The 19704-nt window shown below is 25.2% G+C and overlaps 2 protein-coding genes across 2 annotated transcripts; both read right to left on the reverse strand.

Annotated features, from left to right (window-relative positions):
* Positions 1-4026: 4026 nt before the first annotated feature.
* LOC145831859 (uncharacterized) lies at positions 4027-5812 on the reverse strand. Its single transcript, XM_082939203.1, has 4 exons — positions 5599-5812; positions 5289-5380; positions 4920-5102; positions 4027-4715 (listed from the first exon to the last, which is right to left on the reverse strand). Exons 1-4 carry the CDS (start codon positions 5739-5741, stop codon positions 4501-4503), a joined length of 633 nt encoding a protein of 210 aa, XP_082795329.1. The 5' UTR covers positions 5742-5812; the 3' UTR covers positions 4027-4500.
* A 6561-nt stretch (positions 5813-12373) lies between these two features.
* On the reverse strand, positions 12374-13810 carry LOC145831858 (uncharacterized). Its single transcript, XM_082939202.1, has 4 exons — positions 13518-13810; positions 13329-13420; positions 12968-13150; positions 12374-12767 (listed from the first exon to the last, which is right to left on the reverse strand). The coding sequence occupies exons 1-4, from the start codon at positions 13652-13654 to the stop codon at positions 12550-12552; spliced, it is 630 nt and encodes a 209-aa protein (XP_082795328.1). The 5' UTR covers positions 13655-13810; the 3' UTR covers positions 12374-12549.
* Between the last annotated feature and the right edge of the window lie 5894 nt (positions 13811-19704).

The following is a 19704-nucleotide window of genomic DNA, read 5'->3' on the forward strand; positions in this document are numbered from 1 at the left end:
CACGATTTTTCATATTTATGTAATGAATATAATTTAATACTTTTTATTAAACGTATAATTAATTATTATCAGGAATTGTAATAAAATATAACTAAGATTTATTTTAATACAGACTTATTTCGTTGTAAGAATAAGTCATGCGTGTTTTAACTCTAGTTTTTAAAAATACAGAGTTTAGCTACTTTTGTAGTAACTAGCCAGCTATATTAAATATGTTTAATATTTTAACCTAGTATTTGTTTAAACATAATAGTTTTTTTATTACTGTATTTTAAACGACAAAAGGTTATCGCTGAAAAAGTTATACCAAAGAACATTTCATATATCGAGTCGTAATTCACATGCTTTAACAATCTATTACGAGCAGTTAAAAATAAATTTTTTTAATGTTAAGTCCTAAATTTCCAATAACATACAAAAAAATATTTAACAAAAGTTAATAAGTTAGGATGTTTACTTAAAACTCTGTATTAAAAATGTATAATAAACTTGTCAAAAAGCAAATAATTAAAATAAACGGTCCTGGAGCCTAAATTTTTGAAAAAGTTAAAAATAGTATTAGGAACAGTTTAGAAAAAATTAAGAGTCTGAAGCAAATATTCATGCGCATTTATATATTTATAACTTTTAAGAAAATTAGGCACTAGAGGTTATACAACTTGAGTCCTAATAAATCAAAATTAGTTATTCTTAAAAATTAAATGTTAAGTTTATCGTCAATTTAGTTAATTCTATTAAAGTTAATACTATAAGTCATTTTTATTTTTACGAAAATTTTTAGCCTAAAATATAAAGAATTAAAGTTTGAGTATGACAGATATTATAGTATTTTTTTTGCATATAAGGAATTAAATAGCATTTTTACTATTAGTTTTAGTATTATTTTAGTAAGAAATATTGTACTTTGTTAAAGCAAGTCTATATTACAAGTGTGTAATAGTGATTTATTGACTTTTATTTAAAGATGTGCTTGATGTAGGTAATGTTTTGCTAAAAAAACTAATTTATTTGCGGTTATTTGTACTTATACTTTTATCTATGCATTTTTAGTGCTTAGGTCACAATTTTATTTGCGAAAGAGCATTATACTTCTACTTCTAAGTGCACGATATATGTTGCAACTAACAAAAGTCGCATGGAGGCGCAAAATTCTAATCTTTTAAGTCAAGTGCACAATGATTTTTTGAAGATATTGCTACTAACGTAAATCGTCAGGGAACGCAGTATTTTAGTTCGAAATTGCAACGTATTAAGTCGCCAAAAGAGCGCAAGTATTACTTTTTTTAAGCATAAAAACGTAAAATAAGAACCGCAATAGAATTTAGAATTACAACAGCAGAAAAGTTGTTTTCGATAACGTCTGAGTTATCGGTAAAATGAGTATGTTGTTTATAAGTACGACGATGGACAATAGCAGGTATAAACATTACGTGTATCACTTTATTTCAATAAGTCACAATTAAAAATTCCTGCGGTCTTTGTTTTCAAAGTTAATCAATGTGATTGTTGCTGATTCTACAAAACCGGTTAAATGACAGGAAACCGAAAAGTTTCCTAGAAAAACAAGATCGTTGTCCATACCAATGAAGGTTGAAGTTTCACAACAAATCGTTCCCTACCTTATTAACCACCGTGTCATTTTGTCGCTGTGCTAAAATGACCCTCCGTGTCATTTTGTCGCTGCGCCAAAGTGACCCTTCATGTCGTTTTGTCGCTGTAACAAAGTGACCCTCCGTGCCAAAGTGACGCACCGTGTCGTTTTGTCGCTGTGTCAAAGTGAACCTCCGTGCCAAAGTGACGCACCGTGTCATTTTGTCGCTGTGCCGAAGTGACCCACCGTGCCAAAGTGACGCACCGTGTCGTTTTGTCGCTGTGCCAAAGTGATTCTCCGTGCCAAAGTGACGCACCGTGTCATTTTGTCGCTGTGTCAAAGTGACCCTCCGTGCCAAAGTGACGCACCGTTTCGTTTTGTCCCTGTGTCAAAGTGACCCTCCGTGCCAAAGTGACACACCGTGTCATTTTGTCGCTGTGCCGAAGTGACCCACCGTGCCAAAGTGACTCACCGTGTCGTTTTGTCGCCGTGCCAAAGTGACCCTCTGTGCCAAAGTGACGCACCGTGCCAGAGTGACCCACCATGTCATTTTGTCGCTGTGCCAAAGTGACGTACCGTGTCATTTTGTCGCCGTGCCAAAGTGACCCTCTGTGCCAAAGTGACGCACTGTGCCAGAGTGACTCACCGTGTCATTTTGTCGCTGTGCCAAAGTGACGCACCGTGTCATTTTGTCGCCGTGCCAAAGTGACCCTCCATGTTAAACTGACGCATCGTGCCAAGGTGACGCACCGTGTCTTTTTGTCGCTGTGCCAAAGTGACGCACCGTGTCTATTTGACGACCGTGTCATTTTGTCACTGTGTCATTCTGACCCCAAAGCAACGGGTGAGAATAAATTTTTTAAAGAAATTTAACAAAATATTGTCTTAAAAGGCAAATGTACCTAAACGAAAATTAGCTTTTTCTTAAAACCAATTAATAAAAAAAAATAGAAAACTTTTAACATGTTTTTCATACTGATTTAGTATAAACTAGTACAAATACATGTATAAAATAACAAAAAAATATTGATACATACTAATCTTTGAACAGAAAAGTTATACGTTTTATTAAAAACATCTTATAACTATTAACAACTTTAAACAATTGCTTCATCAAGTTAATGAAAATAATAAGCTTTATCAATTTTTAAAAGTTTTAAAAGCATTTAATTAAACTAATTTAATCTAGTAAACAAATTTAACAAATTTTGTAAAAAAAATTATTGACATATACTTCTTAGGCACAAACAGAATTAAAACATTTGTATTTAATTTTATAGACAACTAACTTCTTACAACTATAAATTGTAAACCGATAATTATTTAATCTAATTAAAATGCACATTAAAAAAGCTAATGTTTCAAGCTAGTAATGATATTAAAGTTATGTAAGAAGCTATATTGTTGTCATTTTTTAAACTTAAACTTTTAACGAAGGTGTTTATATTGTTAGTAGTATAGTTATAAATCGTCAACATAAGCTTGTTATTTCAAGTATGGTCTCAGCACAACTTTTAGACATTTTTTATTAAACGTAACTTTATAACCAATTAACTGATGTAAACTAAAAATGTTTTCCTTAAAAATTTAGAAGGGAAAACTGAAATAATCTAATTTTTTTCGAAATAACAATACGTTATATTTCTCATTGTAAAGTAAACAAAAATTTGTGGCATCTCATATCCGCTAAACAACATTGAAAAACATTTTCGTAATATTTACTTTGTAATATTTACATTGTCGCTCAAAGTTTAATTTCTCCTTAGTTTCGCAATCGATCAAAACAATCTTTTAATTATTTTAAAAACTATTTAATAAAGTATTTAAACTAAATATTTAATAAAACTAAAAATAACAAAAAAAGAGCATCCAAATACCCCACCAACTTTATTTTGCTAATCCGAGAAATAAGCTTGTGAAATTTAGCTAAATTTTTTTAAACATACAGTTATTAAACTTATTTGATTAGTTTCGTTTAAAATTATATTTGTTTGAGTAGTTTTTGGTTTAAATTTGCTTTTTATAACAAAATACCTACTATTCTATCAACAAATTTGTTCTTTACTTTTTGAAATAACGTATATAACTTAAGAAAACAAAAATATAAAAATTATATGATTTTTATTCACAGAAGTATACCAAAAAATGTCGCTCAATTTTGAAACTATAAAAGTTAAAAAACTTAAACTGATTAAAAAACTGCATACTTTATAACTGTTAAGTATTGTCAAAATTTTAAAGCAATACAACAAGTAAACTTGTAAAATTTATCGTAAATAGTTTTTAAACTTTAACATTAGATTTTTATATTATTGTAAAGCTAACTTAAAATAACTTTGTAATAAATGTGTAAGCGTTGGAAACTTAGCTTTTAAAAACTAAATAGTTTAGTGACCATAAAAAAAAGGTAGATAAATATACCTAAAAACCAACTGTAATATATAAGTTAAATTTTATTTAATTCTTAAAGCAGATGTTTTGGTCATTGCATAGCAAAAGTCAATTTTGTTAAAACAAATAACTCAATAATTTAAAATTAGTGTAAAAAACATATGGAAAATATTTTGAAAAATCCTAAGAACAACAGAAAAATAAAAATTAAATACTCAGTATAAAATAAATTTTATAAGAAGTATAATTTATGCAGCAATATTTAAGTAAATAGTTTATGAAAATTAGCAGTGAACTTAAACTATAAACAATAACAAACTTTAAAAAACATCGAATATAAAAATTTTTTTAATTATCAAGTTCAATATTTTCATTATTGTATAGCATTTTACTTTCTTATTTTCTAGCTTTAAACTTAGATTCAAAATTATTCATATACGGTAATTTATCATCTAATAACCGTTCCTTCTATTGTTCAATATTATTCAAAACCTCCAAGCTTTAAAAACTATTGTTTTTCATCTGTTTAAAGATTGCTGACTGCTGTATGCAACATCATGAGTGATTGGAAAGTTGTTAAATTGTCTCTGTTGGTTACTTCTTACAGCATGTCCAACATTACATCCCTGCTGTGGTGGAATTAATGGTCTTCTTTGATCATTGTTTAGGGGGTTCTCCCTTCTTTGAGACCTAGTGGTTGAAACCGTCATTGTACTTTCGTTAACTCCGTCATCTAATTGACATTTACTAAAGTTTAAAAGATGTACTTTCATAAAGATTTTAACTGATTAATTAGTAAATTATTTACTAAAACATTTATTTTGTTTTTTAACTATTGTTACTTAATTATATCACTAATACTTATTTAAAGTAACTTTTATTTAAGGTACAAATTTATGTACTTTGTCTTGCTACAAGATAAAAACAAGCAACAAACCAGATTTACTATCAGGCTTTTCATTAGTATTGCACCTTCTGCATGAAGACCATGCTTGCATAACTAAAATTGCAACTAGCAATACAAAAACTCCGTAAATCATCAATCTATTAATGAAAATCTCGTTGTTTTGTTCACTATTGATCATGTATTCATTACGATTGTAGACCAATAATGGGTATCCTATGAAAAGATTTACATTTTAAAACGATTAAGTAAAAAATTTAAGAATTAAATTAAGTTTAGAAGCCGAGTATAATAAAGAACTTATACCTAACTAAGTATTATTTTCAAGAAAAATTGTAATAAAACTATGTAAGAGAAAAATTAACTTTACTGTTTATACTTTTATAAATGCACTTTTGTTACCTGGGCACTCTCTTTGACACAGTTGAGTTATTTCGATTCCACATATTTCTTCACATGGTCTACAGGTTCCCTCTTGAAAGTACTGGTCTGTCCTATTTATCACGAGTAAAACATTGTTATATGTAATAAACTGACTAACCAATATCTTAAAAGCAAAAGTACATAGTGTACTGCATGCCCAAAATGCAAATTTAAACAATTTGATGTAAAATATAAGGTAATTCTTTTATTTTTGTTTCATTTTATTGTATTAAAATTTGATCAATATAAAATTTATAAACACATACTTAGTTTACATGAGCAATCTAACCTGCAATTCAGTTGTTCATCGTTGTAACTTCTTATCTGCAAATTAATATAGTTTCTAAGCTCCTGTTGACTTATTTCGATGCTGACCTTAGGTGCTTCTTTCTTTACTCTAACTGGGCTGGGCATGACTATTTCTGACGTCATAGACAGTATTAATAATGTGAGGAAGCAGTTTATGGTTGTTAAGGTAGTAAAGTTTTGTTTGTATACTTACTGGATCTGAAAATTAAATATAAAATGAATAAATTAAAGTTTTAAGCGAATCGATTAGATATTAGTAAAATTAGTTTAAAATTTATATGGAGACTAAAAACTTTTTTCTTTTATAATTAAAACTTTAGGTAACATGAAACTTTTAGTGTTCAACTGATTAAGCGTTTTCAAAAGCTATAATATACCTTTCAAAAAACAGAGAACTTTTACTTAAGTATATAAGTATTTAATAAACAAAAAACAAAGGCATAGTAGTAAATAGAAGCTAACAAACAAAATATTCTTTTCTTTTTCTTTAATTATATTCTAACTTAAAATATATGTTTTTCAAAAGAATAAGATAAATATTAAAAGATTGAATTTAGAAAACAACAAATAAAAACAAAAACTATCTAAAACCTTTACTTCAGCTCAATGTAACAGTGTTTGAATATTAACGAAGTATTTCAAACTTTTCACAGGTTGAAAGAGAGAATAGAAAAAATTAAAAAGCAAACAAACAATAGAATGACGTACTGAAAGGGTAAATACCTAAAAGCTGAATTTATTCAAAATCTATTTTCTCTTAATAGTTTAAATTCCGAATGCTTTAAATTAAAAGCTTTAAAGTATATTTTTTTTTACAGTAAACAACTACTAATGGCTGTAAAACGTTTTATTTTTGTAAGTAATGTTGCAATAAATTATTTTTTCTTTTATCTCTGTGTTAATTTCAAGTTAAAAAGTTAACAGTAAGTTTGTTTGAATTCTGAAACTTTATTAAATCTGTTAAGAAGTATTTCAAAAGTTTTTTAACACTAAAGTACTATCTATACTTAAATTAAAGAAATGACAACAGTAGTAAACAAATTATACCTTAAAAATTAATTTATTTAACGCCTTGAATGATTTATAAAATTGAATTAAATTCTATTTCGAGGTATATAAGTACAACTAAAACTATTTTCCAGTTTGAAAACCTTGTTGTTTTACTTTAACTTAGAATTAATTTTATACGTATTATAAGGTAATTTAGACATTAAGTTCAAAAATTATTTAGATTAAATTTAAAATGCGAAATACATGAATTACTTTTGTTGAGTTTATTAAAATTCGATAAATAAAGCAGCTTACTTTAACTTGTGCTAACGCATAAACATTAATCATAAAACTTGGCACAGCGCCTTTGTAAATCAACTTTAATAAAATAACTTTACGGGAAATCCAGTACAAATGTTTCGTTGTCGAATGTTTTCTCAAAAGAAAATGACCCACCTGTGTATCCGGTATGGTCTATTGTTGGCTACACAATAGAAACATTTCTCACTTCCTGTTAACACTTGATAGACAGAATAACATTTCTAATGGATAACTATTGTAACATTTAATAGGAAAAATTTTTACTTGAGTGGAAAATTTCCTGTAGCATTATTTTGAACTATTTTACCTATTTAGTTTTGCTCTTGCAATTTCTTTAATTTTTTCAAGCTTCTCAATTTCATTCTTTTAAACACACGTTTCAAAACACTTTTGTTGTAAATACTTATATGATAAACTTATTTTTTGTAATTTTTAAAAATAAAAGTGAAAATAACTTAAAATATGTTTTTTTAGATAACAAATTACATCTATAGGTGTTGACATTTTCAAATTAGTTAATATTTTATTTGTCAAACTTTCAATTTTTTATACTTCTTTTTTAGCGAAAAAAAATCAGGAATACTTAAAATAATATATAAACTTACTTAAATTGGAAGTATAAATAATATAATATTAAATAAAATATTTATTAAGCACATGCTGTGCTGTAAGTTTATTTATAATAAAAAAATTTACTTATACTACACTTTTGAAATAACTACATAAAGGGGTTTTGGTATGATTAAAACAGTTAAAGTATATTAATAATGTTAGCGAACTACTGGTTGCTCAATACTAAGAAACACTTACCAAAAAGTCTTCTAAAAGTAAAACTAAAAGCTCTAAATGTAATTTCGTTGTAACACAGACTTAAGGTAAAAATTTCACAATACTTACTTTTTTAATTACACCAGTGAGATTTGCTTACCTTTCGATTACAAAAGACAAAATATTATAAGCCAGTAACTGTAGGTTAAGTTATTAGCAAAGTCATACTTAATTTGACAAACCATGCTAAATTTTGTTTCTAGTTTTTATAATTTTTCATTTATTGTTTTTTACAACACCATTTGATAAAACAGTATTCTCATTAAAACAAATCTTCTAACCCTAAAACAACAATTTACTTTTTACAAAACATTAGATGTGTTAAAACTATTGCTTTCCTAAACATTTAAACGGGTTGAAATGACTTCTAGACCTTTTTAACTCAAAAATATATTTACAAATTTTTTACATAAAGAAGTGCAAGTCTATAAGTTAGTAAGCGTATTTCCCAATCAGAAAATTGTTTGAATATTAAATGCTTAAAAATAAAAACTATTCGCTAAAATGTTTACTGCAGCTGAGTTAGCTATGGTAAAAAAAAAACAAAAATCTAAAAGTTTTATGAAATAAATCCGCTAGAATCTAACAAAAATACATTTATTTAGTATGTACTTCTATATTGTACATCGTATTTTTTTCATAAGAAATAAAACAAGTATCCGATATTTAAACTTTTATAATAAGAAAATATTCTACGTGCAAATGACTACGAAATCCAATTTTGGTTTTTGTTGTCAATTATCTAACAAAAAAGGAATATTTCTCACTGAAAAAGTGTATAATGGTATGTTATGTAGAGAAGTTTTTGTAAATTAGCTTGTTGGGTAACTTATACAATGTTTAAGTGGAAAATTTGCTGTATTTTTTTCACAAATTAAGTTTAAAACTTATATTTTGTAGCAAACTTGTTTTTTTATTAAAGTTATGTGTATGTTTCTTTTACATATTTTTAAATATTTCAAAGTGTATAATACATTGTTACTAAATGTAATTCCTTAGTGTATTTTTTAATTTTTCTACTTGAATCTAATTTGTATAAATGTTTGACAAATATGAACTAGTTATAAAGGTTTGAGAATAGATAAGTTTGTAAAAATATATGTTTTAGATTTGATAAGTTAGAAGTTAGTCAGCTACTAATTTTAATACAACTAACTTAATTAATGAAAATGAGATATTTATTAAAACTTTTTAACCTACATAAAATAGAAAAGAACAAAAGGTTTTTTAAACCTGTTTTTATTAACTAAATTTATATATAAAATTAACTAATTTGTACAAATAAAAATCACAATCTATTCAAAAACAAGCTTTTGTGATAAACCTGATGAAATTAACTAAAGATAATTGTAAAAAATAACACATTTTTCAAACATAAATCACCATTTATTAAATTTAAGCTCACCAGAAATCCTGCGCAGCTTTTTATGGTTTAAGAAAAGATGTGTTCCACGTGCAAAAAATAATAAAATCCGCCGTTAGTTTTTGATATCTAACACAAAAGGAAAGTTTCTCATTAGTTTAAAACATGGGTATAATGGTATGTTCTACGGAAAAGTTTTCGTAAATTTATCATATTGGCCAAATTATACTATGCTTAAGTGGAAAATTTTTTGTAATCTTTTTGCGAATTTTCATAAGAAGTTTAAATTTTGTTAAGCAATTTCGGCTGTTTATTTAAGCTTTTTGCTCTTTTACTTTTATATATTTTTATAATGTTTTTTGTTTATGTATTGTTATTCAATTAAGTCTTTTGTTTTAAAAATAAAAAACAGATAAAAAAATTTAATCTGATTTTTGTAAACTTCAAATTTTTTAAAATTAATTCAAAAAACTTTAACATCACATAAATTTTTGTAAAGTGTATTTTAATATACAATAATTGAAACGGTAAAGTTTGAAATGATAAGGTATAAGCTGTTTAAAAAAAATATTTTTCACTATAACTATACAAATTTAGTATAAGTTGAAAACTTATTTTTTTTGAAGTTGAAACTTTAACTGGAACAATATTTCTTTACACCTTGAAACAAGAAATTTCTGTAGACATAAACAGTTAAATTACATTTAAAGAACATAAACTATTTACACTATTGTTTATGTTACTAGTGGTTAAAAACCTTTTGCTAAAAAGAAGTTAAACAAAATGTTGTTTTTACATAAAACTTAATTCCTAAAAACTTAAACTACATAAATACAAAGGCTAAAGTTTATATTTCATAACTTTGGAAGCAAGGTAAGCGATATTTGTTTTAAAATGGTTTAAAAAAAAAATATCTCAAAAAAGTAATTACGACTGATATTTTAAGTTGCTGTGATAGCTATTTCTTTTCAATAAACAGCGTTATTTTATTTTCTATAGAATTTTTAATCATGTAACTTGTTCTAAACCACTTGATAGAGTAACTAAAATTAACAATAATAACTTTTAAATTTATATCCTGTAAAAACATACAATTAACAAAAATTCTATCAACAAATGTCAAAACTATTGCTTTCATTAACAACAAAACAAAGAGAAATAACTTTAAAGTCTTTCGTAAAACGTTTATTGAGAAAATAAATTTAATAAGTTTTTGTTAATTTTACGATAAAAAAGTGTCATAAATTTGTATACTTTTAAAGTCAGAAAATTTTTAATAAAAGTTCACGGAATGAAAAAATATATAATTAAACGTCTAGTTATGTTTTGACTAATTATTGCTTTAATAAACACGTTACACTTTGAAAAAATATTTTTGCTGTTGTTGATTAATTCAAAATACTAAAAAGCTATAATATTAATTTTACCGTAGATATTTCCAGGCGTATTAAAAACTTATTAATAAACAGTGCCTACAAAGCTGGAATAAATCAAGCATTTATTTAACAATAAAAATTATTAACAATCTTATAACGTTATACTTGTACTAAATATCAGTCATTAGTACTTTAAACTAGTATCTAAAATTAATTTATAGTTTTTAAAACTATTTTTAACCTGAAAATTAGTTATTTTTGTGTAAAAATAACTTTAAAACTGACATACAGACGTAAAGTTAACAAATAAAATTTGAGGAAAAGTTTTCTTAGAAATCACCCTTTAACACAAATAAGCAAAAACACTTCAACCCAGTATAAATTACTTGTTATTTTCTAATCATTATAATATACTTTCGTGCTGAAGATCGAAATTAGAATAAGTTGTTTACGGTTGAATAGTTTTGTAAGCTAGTTTGCGTCAGTAAACTAAAAGAATCACACAAAACAACAAAATAAAAACTAAAGCTTGCAGTTGCTTTATTCAGTAAAGTAAATTTTGAATTAATACAGTGATAAATATCGGTAAAACTATTTAACTATTTAAATTGATATTATAATAAATTGCTTGAAATTGAAAGCTTTTGAGGATACATTTTACAATAAACAACTGTTAATGTTTGTAAAAAGTTTTTTTTATAGCATTGTAGTATTTTTTTAATGTTTTCTGTAAATTTAAAACTAAAAGTAAATTAAGTAAAAGTAAGTTTGTTAGCATTCTGAAAATTTCTTAAATACATTAACAAGTATTTCAAAAGTGCTGTAATACTAAAGCACTACGTATACTTAAATATAAAAAAAAAATACTACAGTAAAACTATCACTAAGAAAACATATTTAGCGCGTTGTTTATTAAAAAATAAGCAGTTTCATTTTACCTTTAGATATAAAAACATAACTAAAACTACTTTTATGTTTGAAAAACTAGTTGCTTTTTTTCACTTTGAATGAATTTTATAACTATTACAAGGCAACTTATTTTTTAATTCTCAAAAATTTTTACTTTTTGCTAATATAGTGGTTTAAAGGTACAAGAAAATACATAATAAAAGACTAGCTTTTATCGAGTTTTTTAAAATACTATAAAGGAACCAGATTACTTCAGTTGTGTCAACGCGTGAATGTTAATCGTAAGGTTAAGTATTAATATTATATAAAAATTAGTAAATTGAATATATAAGTTTATATATTTTTAAGTATTTATATTTACATGAATCACCGTTTTACAAAAAATGACTTACGGAAATACGGTACAAATGTTTCGTTGTCAAGTGTTTTCTAAAAAAGAAATGACCCACCTGTAAGTCTTTTGTTGGCAATTATACAACACAATAGAAACATTTCTCACTTATTTTCAACACCTAATGGTCAAAATAACATTTATGATTTTTTTTTCTTACATTAGTTAGAGGAAAATTTGTGCAGTGCTTAAGTGGAAAAGTTTAGGTAAGATTTTTTTGAACTTTTCAACCTATTCAACTTTGCTTTTGCGATTTCTTTTGTTTCTTTATTCAAGCTTCTCAATTTCATTGTTTTACGTTTTAAAACACTTTTGTTGTAAACACTTATATAATAAACTTTTTTTTTTGTAATTACAACAAATACAAATAAAAATAACTTAAAATATGTTTTTTAATATAACAACTTATATCTATGTTTATTGACCTTTTCAAATTAGTTAATATTTTTTTTTTGACAATCTTTTAATTTAATATAGCTTAAAGTTTTTTTTAATGAATTTACAGTATAAAAATTTGTTTGTTGCTGTGATAACTCAGTAAATAATAAATAAACAAGAAATAAATCAAAGCACAAAGTATAGCATTTATGTTTATTAATGGTTGATAAAACATAAAATTAAGGCAATAGTTTAAGCATTTTATAATACACTTTTGTTTACTTAGCAGTATTTTTATTCTTTATTAAAAGTAAATAAAATAAGCTAAAAACTCTAATTATACAACAAAACAAATTTTTATTTCAGGAACAAAAATCAAATAAATGTTCTGTCTACAGGTTCCTGAACTGCTCTTCCGACATTTTCGAGGTTACCAACACTTCCTTGTTCCTGAGTACTCGTGTGTTGTCCGTTCCTGCCTTGTTGATCATCGTTCTCCAAAGGCACCAGGGGAATGTTTTCTGTTTGGTTTCCGGCTCTTCCTGACCTCGGAGTTGATAGGTAGGTGGTCTGACTTTCACCCACACCAGTATCTAAAAATATTGCTAATATTCGTTTGTGACTTTAGTACATTACAAATGATAAAAAGTTTTTAAGAACCTAGTTTTATTGCAGTTAAAAGTTTGTAAGTCAAATATTCGTTACAGACGCGTTACATTCTCAGAAATAAACTAAATATTTATTTATGCAGATGTAAATTCATTTTATTGTTAAAACTTATAGCACAACCAACTTGAATCATCCTCAGTTTTTTTGCCTTTGGTTTTCTTCTTACACTTGATCAAAACTTGCAAGACGATCACAACAGCTAGCAAGACAAAAACTGCCAACATCAGCATTCTATTGATAAAGATCTGGTGGTCTTGGTCGTCATTTATGGCAAGGTTTTCACGCTTGTGGGCTATAAGAGGGTACCCTGAATAAAATTACAAACTTAAAAATTTTCATTAAGTTACTATTTTTATAAGTACAAAACTTGTGAATAATATGGTAGAAAACGTAAGATCTACATATTTTTTTGAAACTTGTTTTAAAATATTAAATCAAAAAAAAATTACTCTATTTAAACGGCCCAATGTAACAATAAAGTTTACCTCTACACTCTGTTTGGCACAATTGAGTGATTTTAACACCACAAATTTCCTCACAGGGTCTGCATATATCTTCTTGTATATACTCATCCAATCTGTTTGTAATAAAACATATTTAAAAAAAGCTATCAGTTTTATTTTATTATTTTAGTCAACTAGTTTTATTTCAACTTAAATAGAAAATAACCTAACCCGCAGTTGAGTAAATTCTTTTTGTAGTTTTTTATTTGCAAGATTATAAAATTTCTCAATTCATCTTGACTTAAATCGATGCTAACTTTAGGTGCCTCCTTCTTTTCACGACCCAGGGAAGATAATTGTGACGTCATAGTCAACGTTGTTAGTAGCGGAAAAAACTTTTAATGAAGGATGATGAAGGCTCATAAAACAGCTTGTAACTAGAAAGCGCCTTTTGTTTAAAATTGTTAAAAATATACAGAAAGTTGAAAATTTTTAATACTTTACTAAAAAGTTACTTTTATTTTGGATCTGCAAGTAAGTTTTTAAATATTCTTTTTATAAGCTTAATTCCATTTGACTAATAGAAAAATTGAAGCTTTTATTTTTTAAGTTGTTCTATTTAAATTACATTTTCTTACTGTTTAAAAGTTATTATATTCAAACAACGCTTTAACAAACGCAAAATATTAAAACAATTTTCAATTAAACACATCATTTTATTAATAAATATTATTTATAAAGTAATGTAAATAGAATACTTTCTAGAAAAGTTCAAAAAAAGTTTTATAATAAGGTATATAAACTTAAGTTTTTGCTATTATTTAAACTTAAAGCTTAAAAGATTATTTTTTTACTGTTTTTGGGTTTTTGGAATTTTAATTCATCTCATTACTCAAAAAGTTTTTAAACATTTAAAATAAAATACTAAATACTATATGACTAAAGTGATAGTATATTAAAGTGTTTATAAATCTTAAGTATAATAAATCAAAATAAAACTTTTAAAAACTGTTGCAAAGTAAAAATAAATAATAAAAAAACCAATCTAACAAAAGCTAAGACTAGCTTGTTTTGCTATTCTAAATTTTTTGATAGAATTAAGCTTTGCAATATATTAAAACATAAAAAATAAGTCACTTGTCAAAACTATCTTAGAAATAAATCAGTTCAAAGTAACAGTGTTGTTCACTTGAAGGAAAACGCGCAACTGAAAAACTTTTCAAAACATCAGCTTGATAAAGCGAATGACAAATTGGTAAATATTGGCGGGAATTACCGGTGGGTAATTACATTGTAAAAGTATTCATGCCAAAATTTTTGTACGAGGAGAAAAAACTTAGTATAACTTAAACTTTATAGAATCGGTATGAAGCATATCTGTTATGCTGGTATTCATTTCATATAAAAATAATTTTGATTAAGCCACAGTAGAGCGTTCTCGTTTTTTTATAATAAAATATGAATTACAGTTTCCTAGAATTTCACTTTAATTTAACTTATCAAGCTTTTAAAGAGTAGAAACTTTACTAAAAAAAGTTACTGTTAATATTAAAATATTTAAACTAAAAACCCATTGATTTTTGACTTATAAGTACTTTATGAAAATAAACTTTAAATTACTTTTTTCTGTTTTTGTTGAACGATATTAAAATTGTAAATTAAGTACCTCACAAAAGTGTTTAATTTTTTTTATATAGCGTTTTGCTATGCAATATGCATGTGATACACTTAATTTTTTGTATCATTATTAAACTATTAATAGAAAAATAAATGTTAGTATATTATTTAATACAAAAAATCTTGTAAGAGTTTCGAAGTAAATAAAGCTATACTTTATATTTAAAATGGAAAATAACTGTAATAGATTTAAATAATAATCTATATAAATTTGTTTTTACAAGCACTATAAATAATCTATCTCTTGACAAATAAATTTTCGTAATTTTAAGCCGAACTTGTGGAACACCTCATTTTACATCAACCAATGAAGTTACAGAATTTTCAACGCACCGGCAAAATAAAAGTAAAAGTACTTTTGGTTTTTGTGTTTTGTGCAGCGTGTTAGTTATTTAATTAGTTTTACTTTTGGTATTAAAAGATATTAAGTATTTGATCAATAAAAAATCAGAAACCAGAATTTTATTAAAATCTTGATGAAATGTTTATTTTATACAGACGCATATAATCATAGCAGATAGTTAATAAACAACTAAAGTACAATAAATTAAAATAAATTTTAAAAAGCTGTCATTTAATTTCCAAAATTAAACTGAAAACTTTGGTTTAGTTCGAATTTATTTCTAAAGAAACTGAAAATATTTTAAAGTTTTTCAGTTAATTTGAGTTTTTTGTGTGTTTTTGTGACAAACATGATTTTAAAAAATTTTATAACTTTTGAAAATTTCAAAAACATTCCGTTTCAATGAAAGCTGTTTTGATAAAAACTAAAAATTCTAAAAAATATTCAAATCAAATAAAAAAGTTACGGTATCGAAAAAAATTAAAACTATAAACATTTTTGATCTTAACTGCGTTATCTAATCTATATATGTAACAAAACCAATGATTAATTTTACATAACTGAACAATAAACTTTTAACGGCATCTGTTTTTGCAAAATTATAACAATATTAAATACAAAAATAAACCTATGTGACTTTAAAACTTAGTAAGACAAACACATAATATATGACATATGTATGTATATATTTGTAACAAAAAAAAAACTCAAGAAGCTATTTCATTATGTATGATCCATATAAATATTAACTAATAAAAAAAATAAAAAAATCATATTTATGTAAGTTTCGCTTAAGCTTAAAAAAGTTTTATAAGTTAAGCGTCATAAAAGCATTTAAACACCAGTAATATTTACAAACTTATTTATATCAAGTGTTGTGTAAATACTTTGAGGCAAACCAAATCAAGTTGTGTAGATAATCGATCTTTAATCTAAAGTTTATGGAAACTAATTATTTATATTCAGTTTATGTAAGTTATATAAGTTTAAAAGCAACTGGGTTCAGAAAATATTGAAAAAAACTACTTAGAAATTGTTAGATATAAACAACGCTAAAAAGACAAAACCCGTTCATTCTAAAGGTTTCCAACACGTAATAAATATGTTTAAACAAGTTTCTGCTATGTTGAAATAAAAATTTCCATAAAGTTTCAAAAAGTATACAATGTTTTTTTTAATGCTTACTGTACGGAGTTTGAAAAAATTCTCACAAGTTTGTTTTATTTTAGTATTGATTTAGATGCTTTTTCATCAGTAATTTGTTTTAAAAAGTATTTTATTGTGTATAAAGCAAAATAAATATTTTAAACATAGCATAAAGTCTTTTTTCTAAAACGTATATGTCAGTATAAGTATAAGTATAATTACTATATTTACACTTATATTTATATATTTATACTATATTTACTTGAAAATTAACACAGCTATTTATTCAAGCTTTGTGTTAAACTTTTGGCATCAACTAACAAGTATTTAAAATTGTACCAACAAGTTGCTATTAGTTTTAAGAATATCAATGATGGCTGACAAAAAAAAGTAATTATAATTACAAAAGTGTGATTGTATTGAAACTAAATGAGTTTTCGTTTGTATATTTAATTTAGGTTTACAATGATCGATAAAACTTATATTTCATCAAAAAATTAAACTTGTTTAATCTCTAAAAATATACCTAATAATGTTTATCATATTTTTAAAAGCAGTTAAATATCATAAAGTCTTTAAAAATACATCTAGAAATGTTTATCATACTCTTTACGAAAAGTTTAAACAATAGATATAAAAATTTATAAAAACTGTCTATTGAACTTTTTAACGTAAGTAATTTTTTAGTAAATTTTTATTTTTACCTTAAATCAAAAGTAAAATAATAGTAACAAAGCTAAACATATTTATTAAGTTTTAGCACTTTTAGCTTTAACATATAATTTAAAAAAACACATTAACTTTAGTTTAATTTAATAATGTGATACAGTGGCGTCGCGTGGTATTTTTTTTAGGTGGTGCAGAATTTAAAAAAATATCAATTATTTTAATAAAAATATGTTTTTACTGTCAAGTTTGAAAACAACTGAACTTTTGCTACACCTGAAGATAAGCTTTGCTTTGAAGGGCATAAGGGGGATAAAACAATTTAATCTTATTTTATGTAGTTTGTACTAAGCTACAAGATGCTTTTTACAGATTTTAAAAATTCAGTATATGTTTTAAGATATAGCCTGTCAAAGTCAAAGGCAACAAAAGGTTCATAATGGGAGGCACAAACTAAAACAGTGTTTAAAAAAATGTTTACCCCCTCTTTATGCCCTTAACATCTACTTTAGAATTATTTTACTGAAATTACTTTATACAGTTTTAATTTAACTACAAGTCATCTTTTATCAATATAAAAAATTCTTAAAATTTTTGAGATATGGTAAGTCACAGTCAGAGGTACAAATGAATCCTTATTTTTATAATATAAACTCAAACAACAAATAAATCAAATCACAAAAATCATATCTTTTTTTTATAAGTTGGCCTCAAAATCTTTAGATGTTTCTTTTATAAAACAAAAAAAATTGCTAAACTAGATATTTAAAACACCAAGAAAAAAAAAGTTATAACAAAAGTTTTTTTTTGTATATATAAAAATATATATTGATACTTAAAAATTGAAAACTTCTCTTTAACACAAGTACAAAGTTTTAAAAAAATTAGGATGAAAAAGTTTAATTAAAAATTGTTTTAAAAATGATGGAGAATATAGGTTTCCAGTAAAATTGTATTTTTTGCTGTTTTGGTTTGCTCCTTGTATAATAAACCATTGTACTCTCTGGCTTTGACTGGTTGTAACTAAAAGTTTAATTGGAAATTTCAAGTTAATTAAAGAGTAACTATTAGCTTTCTGAAATTGTTAAAATAAGAACAACATGTAAAAAAGTGCCTATACACCCTCCCCCCTTACTCCTCACTAATTTGCACATTTTTTTTTACAAACATTAACATTTTTATTAACTTTTTTTCTAATTTTAATGTTTTTTGTTGGAGGTTTAAATTCAATACTTTTTTAAGGGTATCTTTTCTTTATTTAATATTTATTTGTTTTTTATTTTGATGACAGTATTTTTCTCAGGAGCTCAACTTTTTTAAGTTTAGTTGTGAGGCTGTTAAACTTTTCAAGAATTTTAAAGATAATTTATAAATATGTAACCATTATAGAAGTAAAAGTTTGGTTAGTTAGTTTTCATGTGGCCATAGTGGTAAAACACTTATTTTTTAATTTTAAATAACCTTGTTATTTTCAGAGTAAAAATTAAAACTGCTTTAGTCAGCCTGAATATTTTTCTAATTTGGTCTGTTTTAATTTATCTTGGGTCATCTTGAGTTTTTAACATTTCTAAGTTATCCTGATTATGAGGCAAAGCAACCATGTTTCAACAATTTTATCTAAAATTTTGCTTTATTTATGAAAAAATTAAACCAAAAGTTATATAAAGTAGAGGTAGACTAAATTTTCCTAAAATGTTAAACTACTCTAAGTAATCAAAGTTTCTAAATTAAAGCTATTTACTTTATTTAAATATGTGATTGTTTCAATAATACTATTTTTTATTTAATATAAATCTAAAATATTTTTCTGTAAGAGTGAACTAGAAGTTTATAATAAACTTCTTAATTCTTTTTTTCAGAACTTGAATTTTATTATTTATTTTAATAACTTTATGATAACAATAATCAGTTATAGTTAAGTTTATGTATGCAGATTAAAATAAAAAATCAAATTTCTAAGACTTTGGTGATTTAGGGTTTTTATCTTTTTTTTCAAAATATGCATTTTATGACAAATCTTTTAATAGAAGTAATCTTTTAAATTTAAAAAATCATGTGGGTACATAAACTCAAGTTTAATCCTTTGCAGTAGCTTGGTTTGTTTTTATTTTATGTTTACAATAGCTTGTAGATGATACTTAAGCAAGTCCTGTTTTAGGGAATTTTCAACTTAGCTTACTTACCGCAAGATATTGATTTTGCGGTAATTCTTGAAGAAATTTTGCTTTTTTGAGTTTATTTGCGGCAGTCAGCTAAGAGTTTGCGGCAGTGAAGTGGGCAAAATGGTCGTTTTCAAAATTGAAGTTTTAAAAGAGATTTCATTCAAAAAAATAACGAAAACGTTATAGATACTTTTTTTTTTTTCTTAGAAAATTTCAAGGTGGTGCAGTTGCGGCAGTGCAACACCCCACGCGACGCCCCTGATGTGATAGTTTCATAATATATTCGTAATCATAAAAATAAAATCTATGTATATAATACAAATTTTTGACTCTTGGTTCTTAAGTTTATAAAAATAACTTCGAAATACTAAATTTTGAAATGAGAAAAGTAGTTAACAAGACTGCTTAAAAGGAAATGTGTTTA

Source organism: Thalia democratica, chromosome 3 (assembly GCF_965202585.1).
Source record: "Thalia democratica chromosome 3, ktThaDemo2.hap1.1, whole genome shotgun sequence".
NCBI lineage: Eukaryota > Metazoa > Chordata > Thaliacea > Salpida > Salpidae > Thalia > Thalia democratica.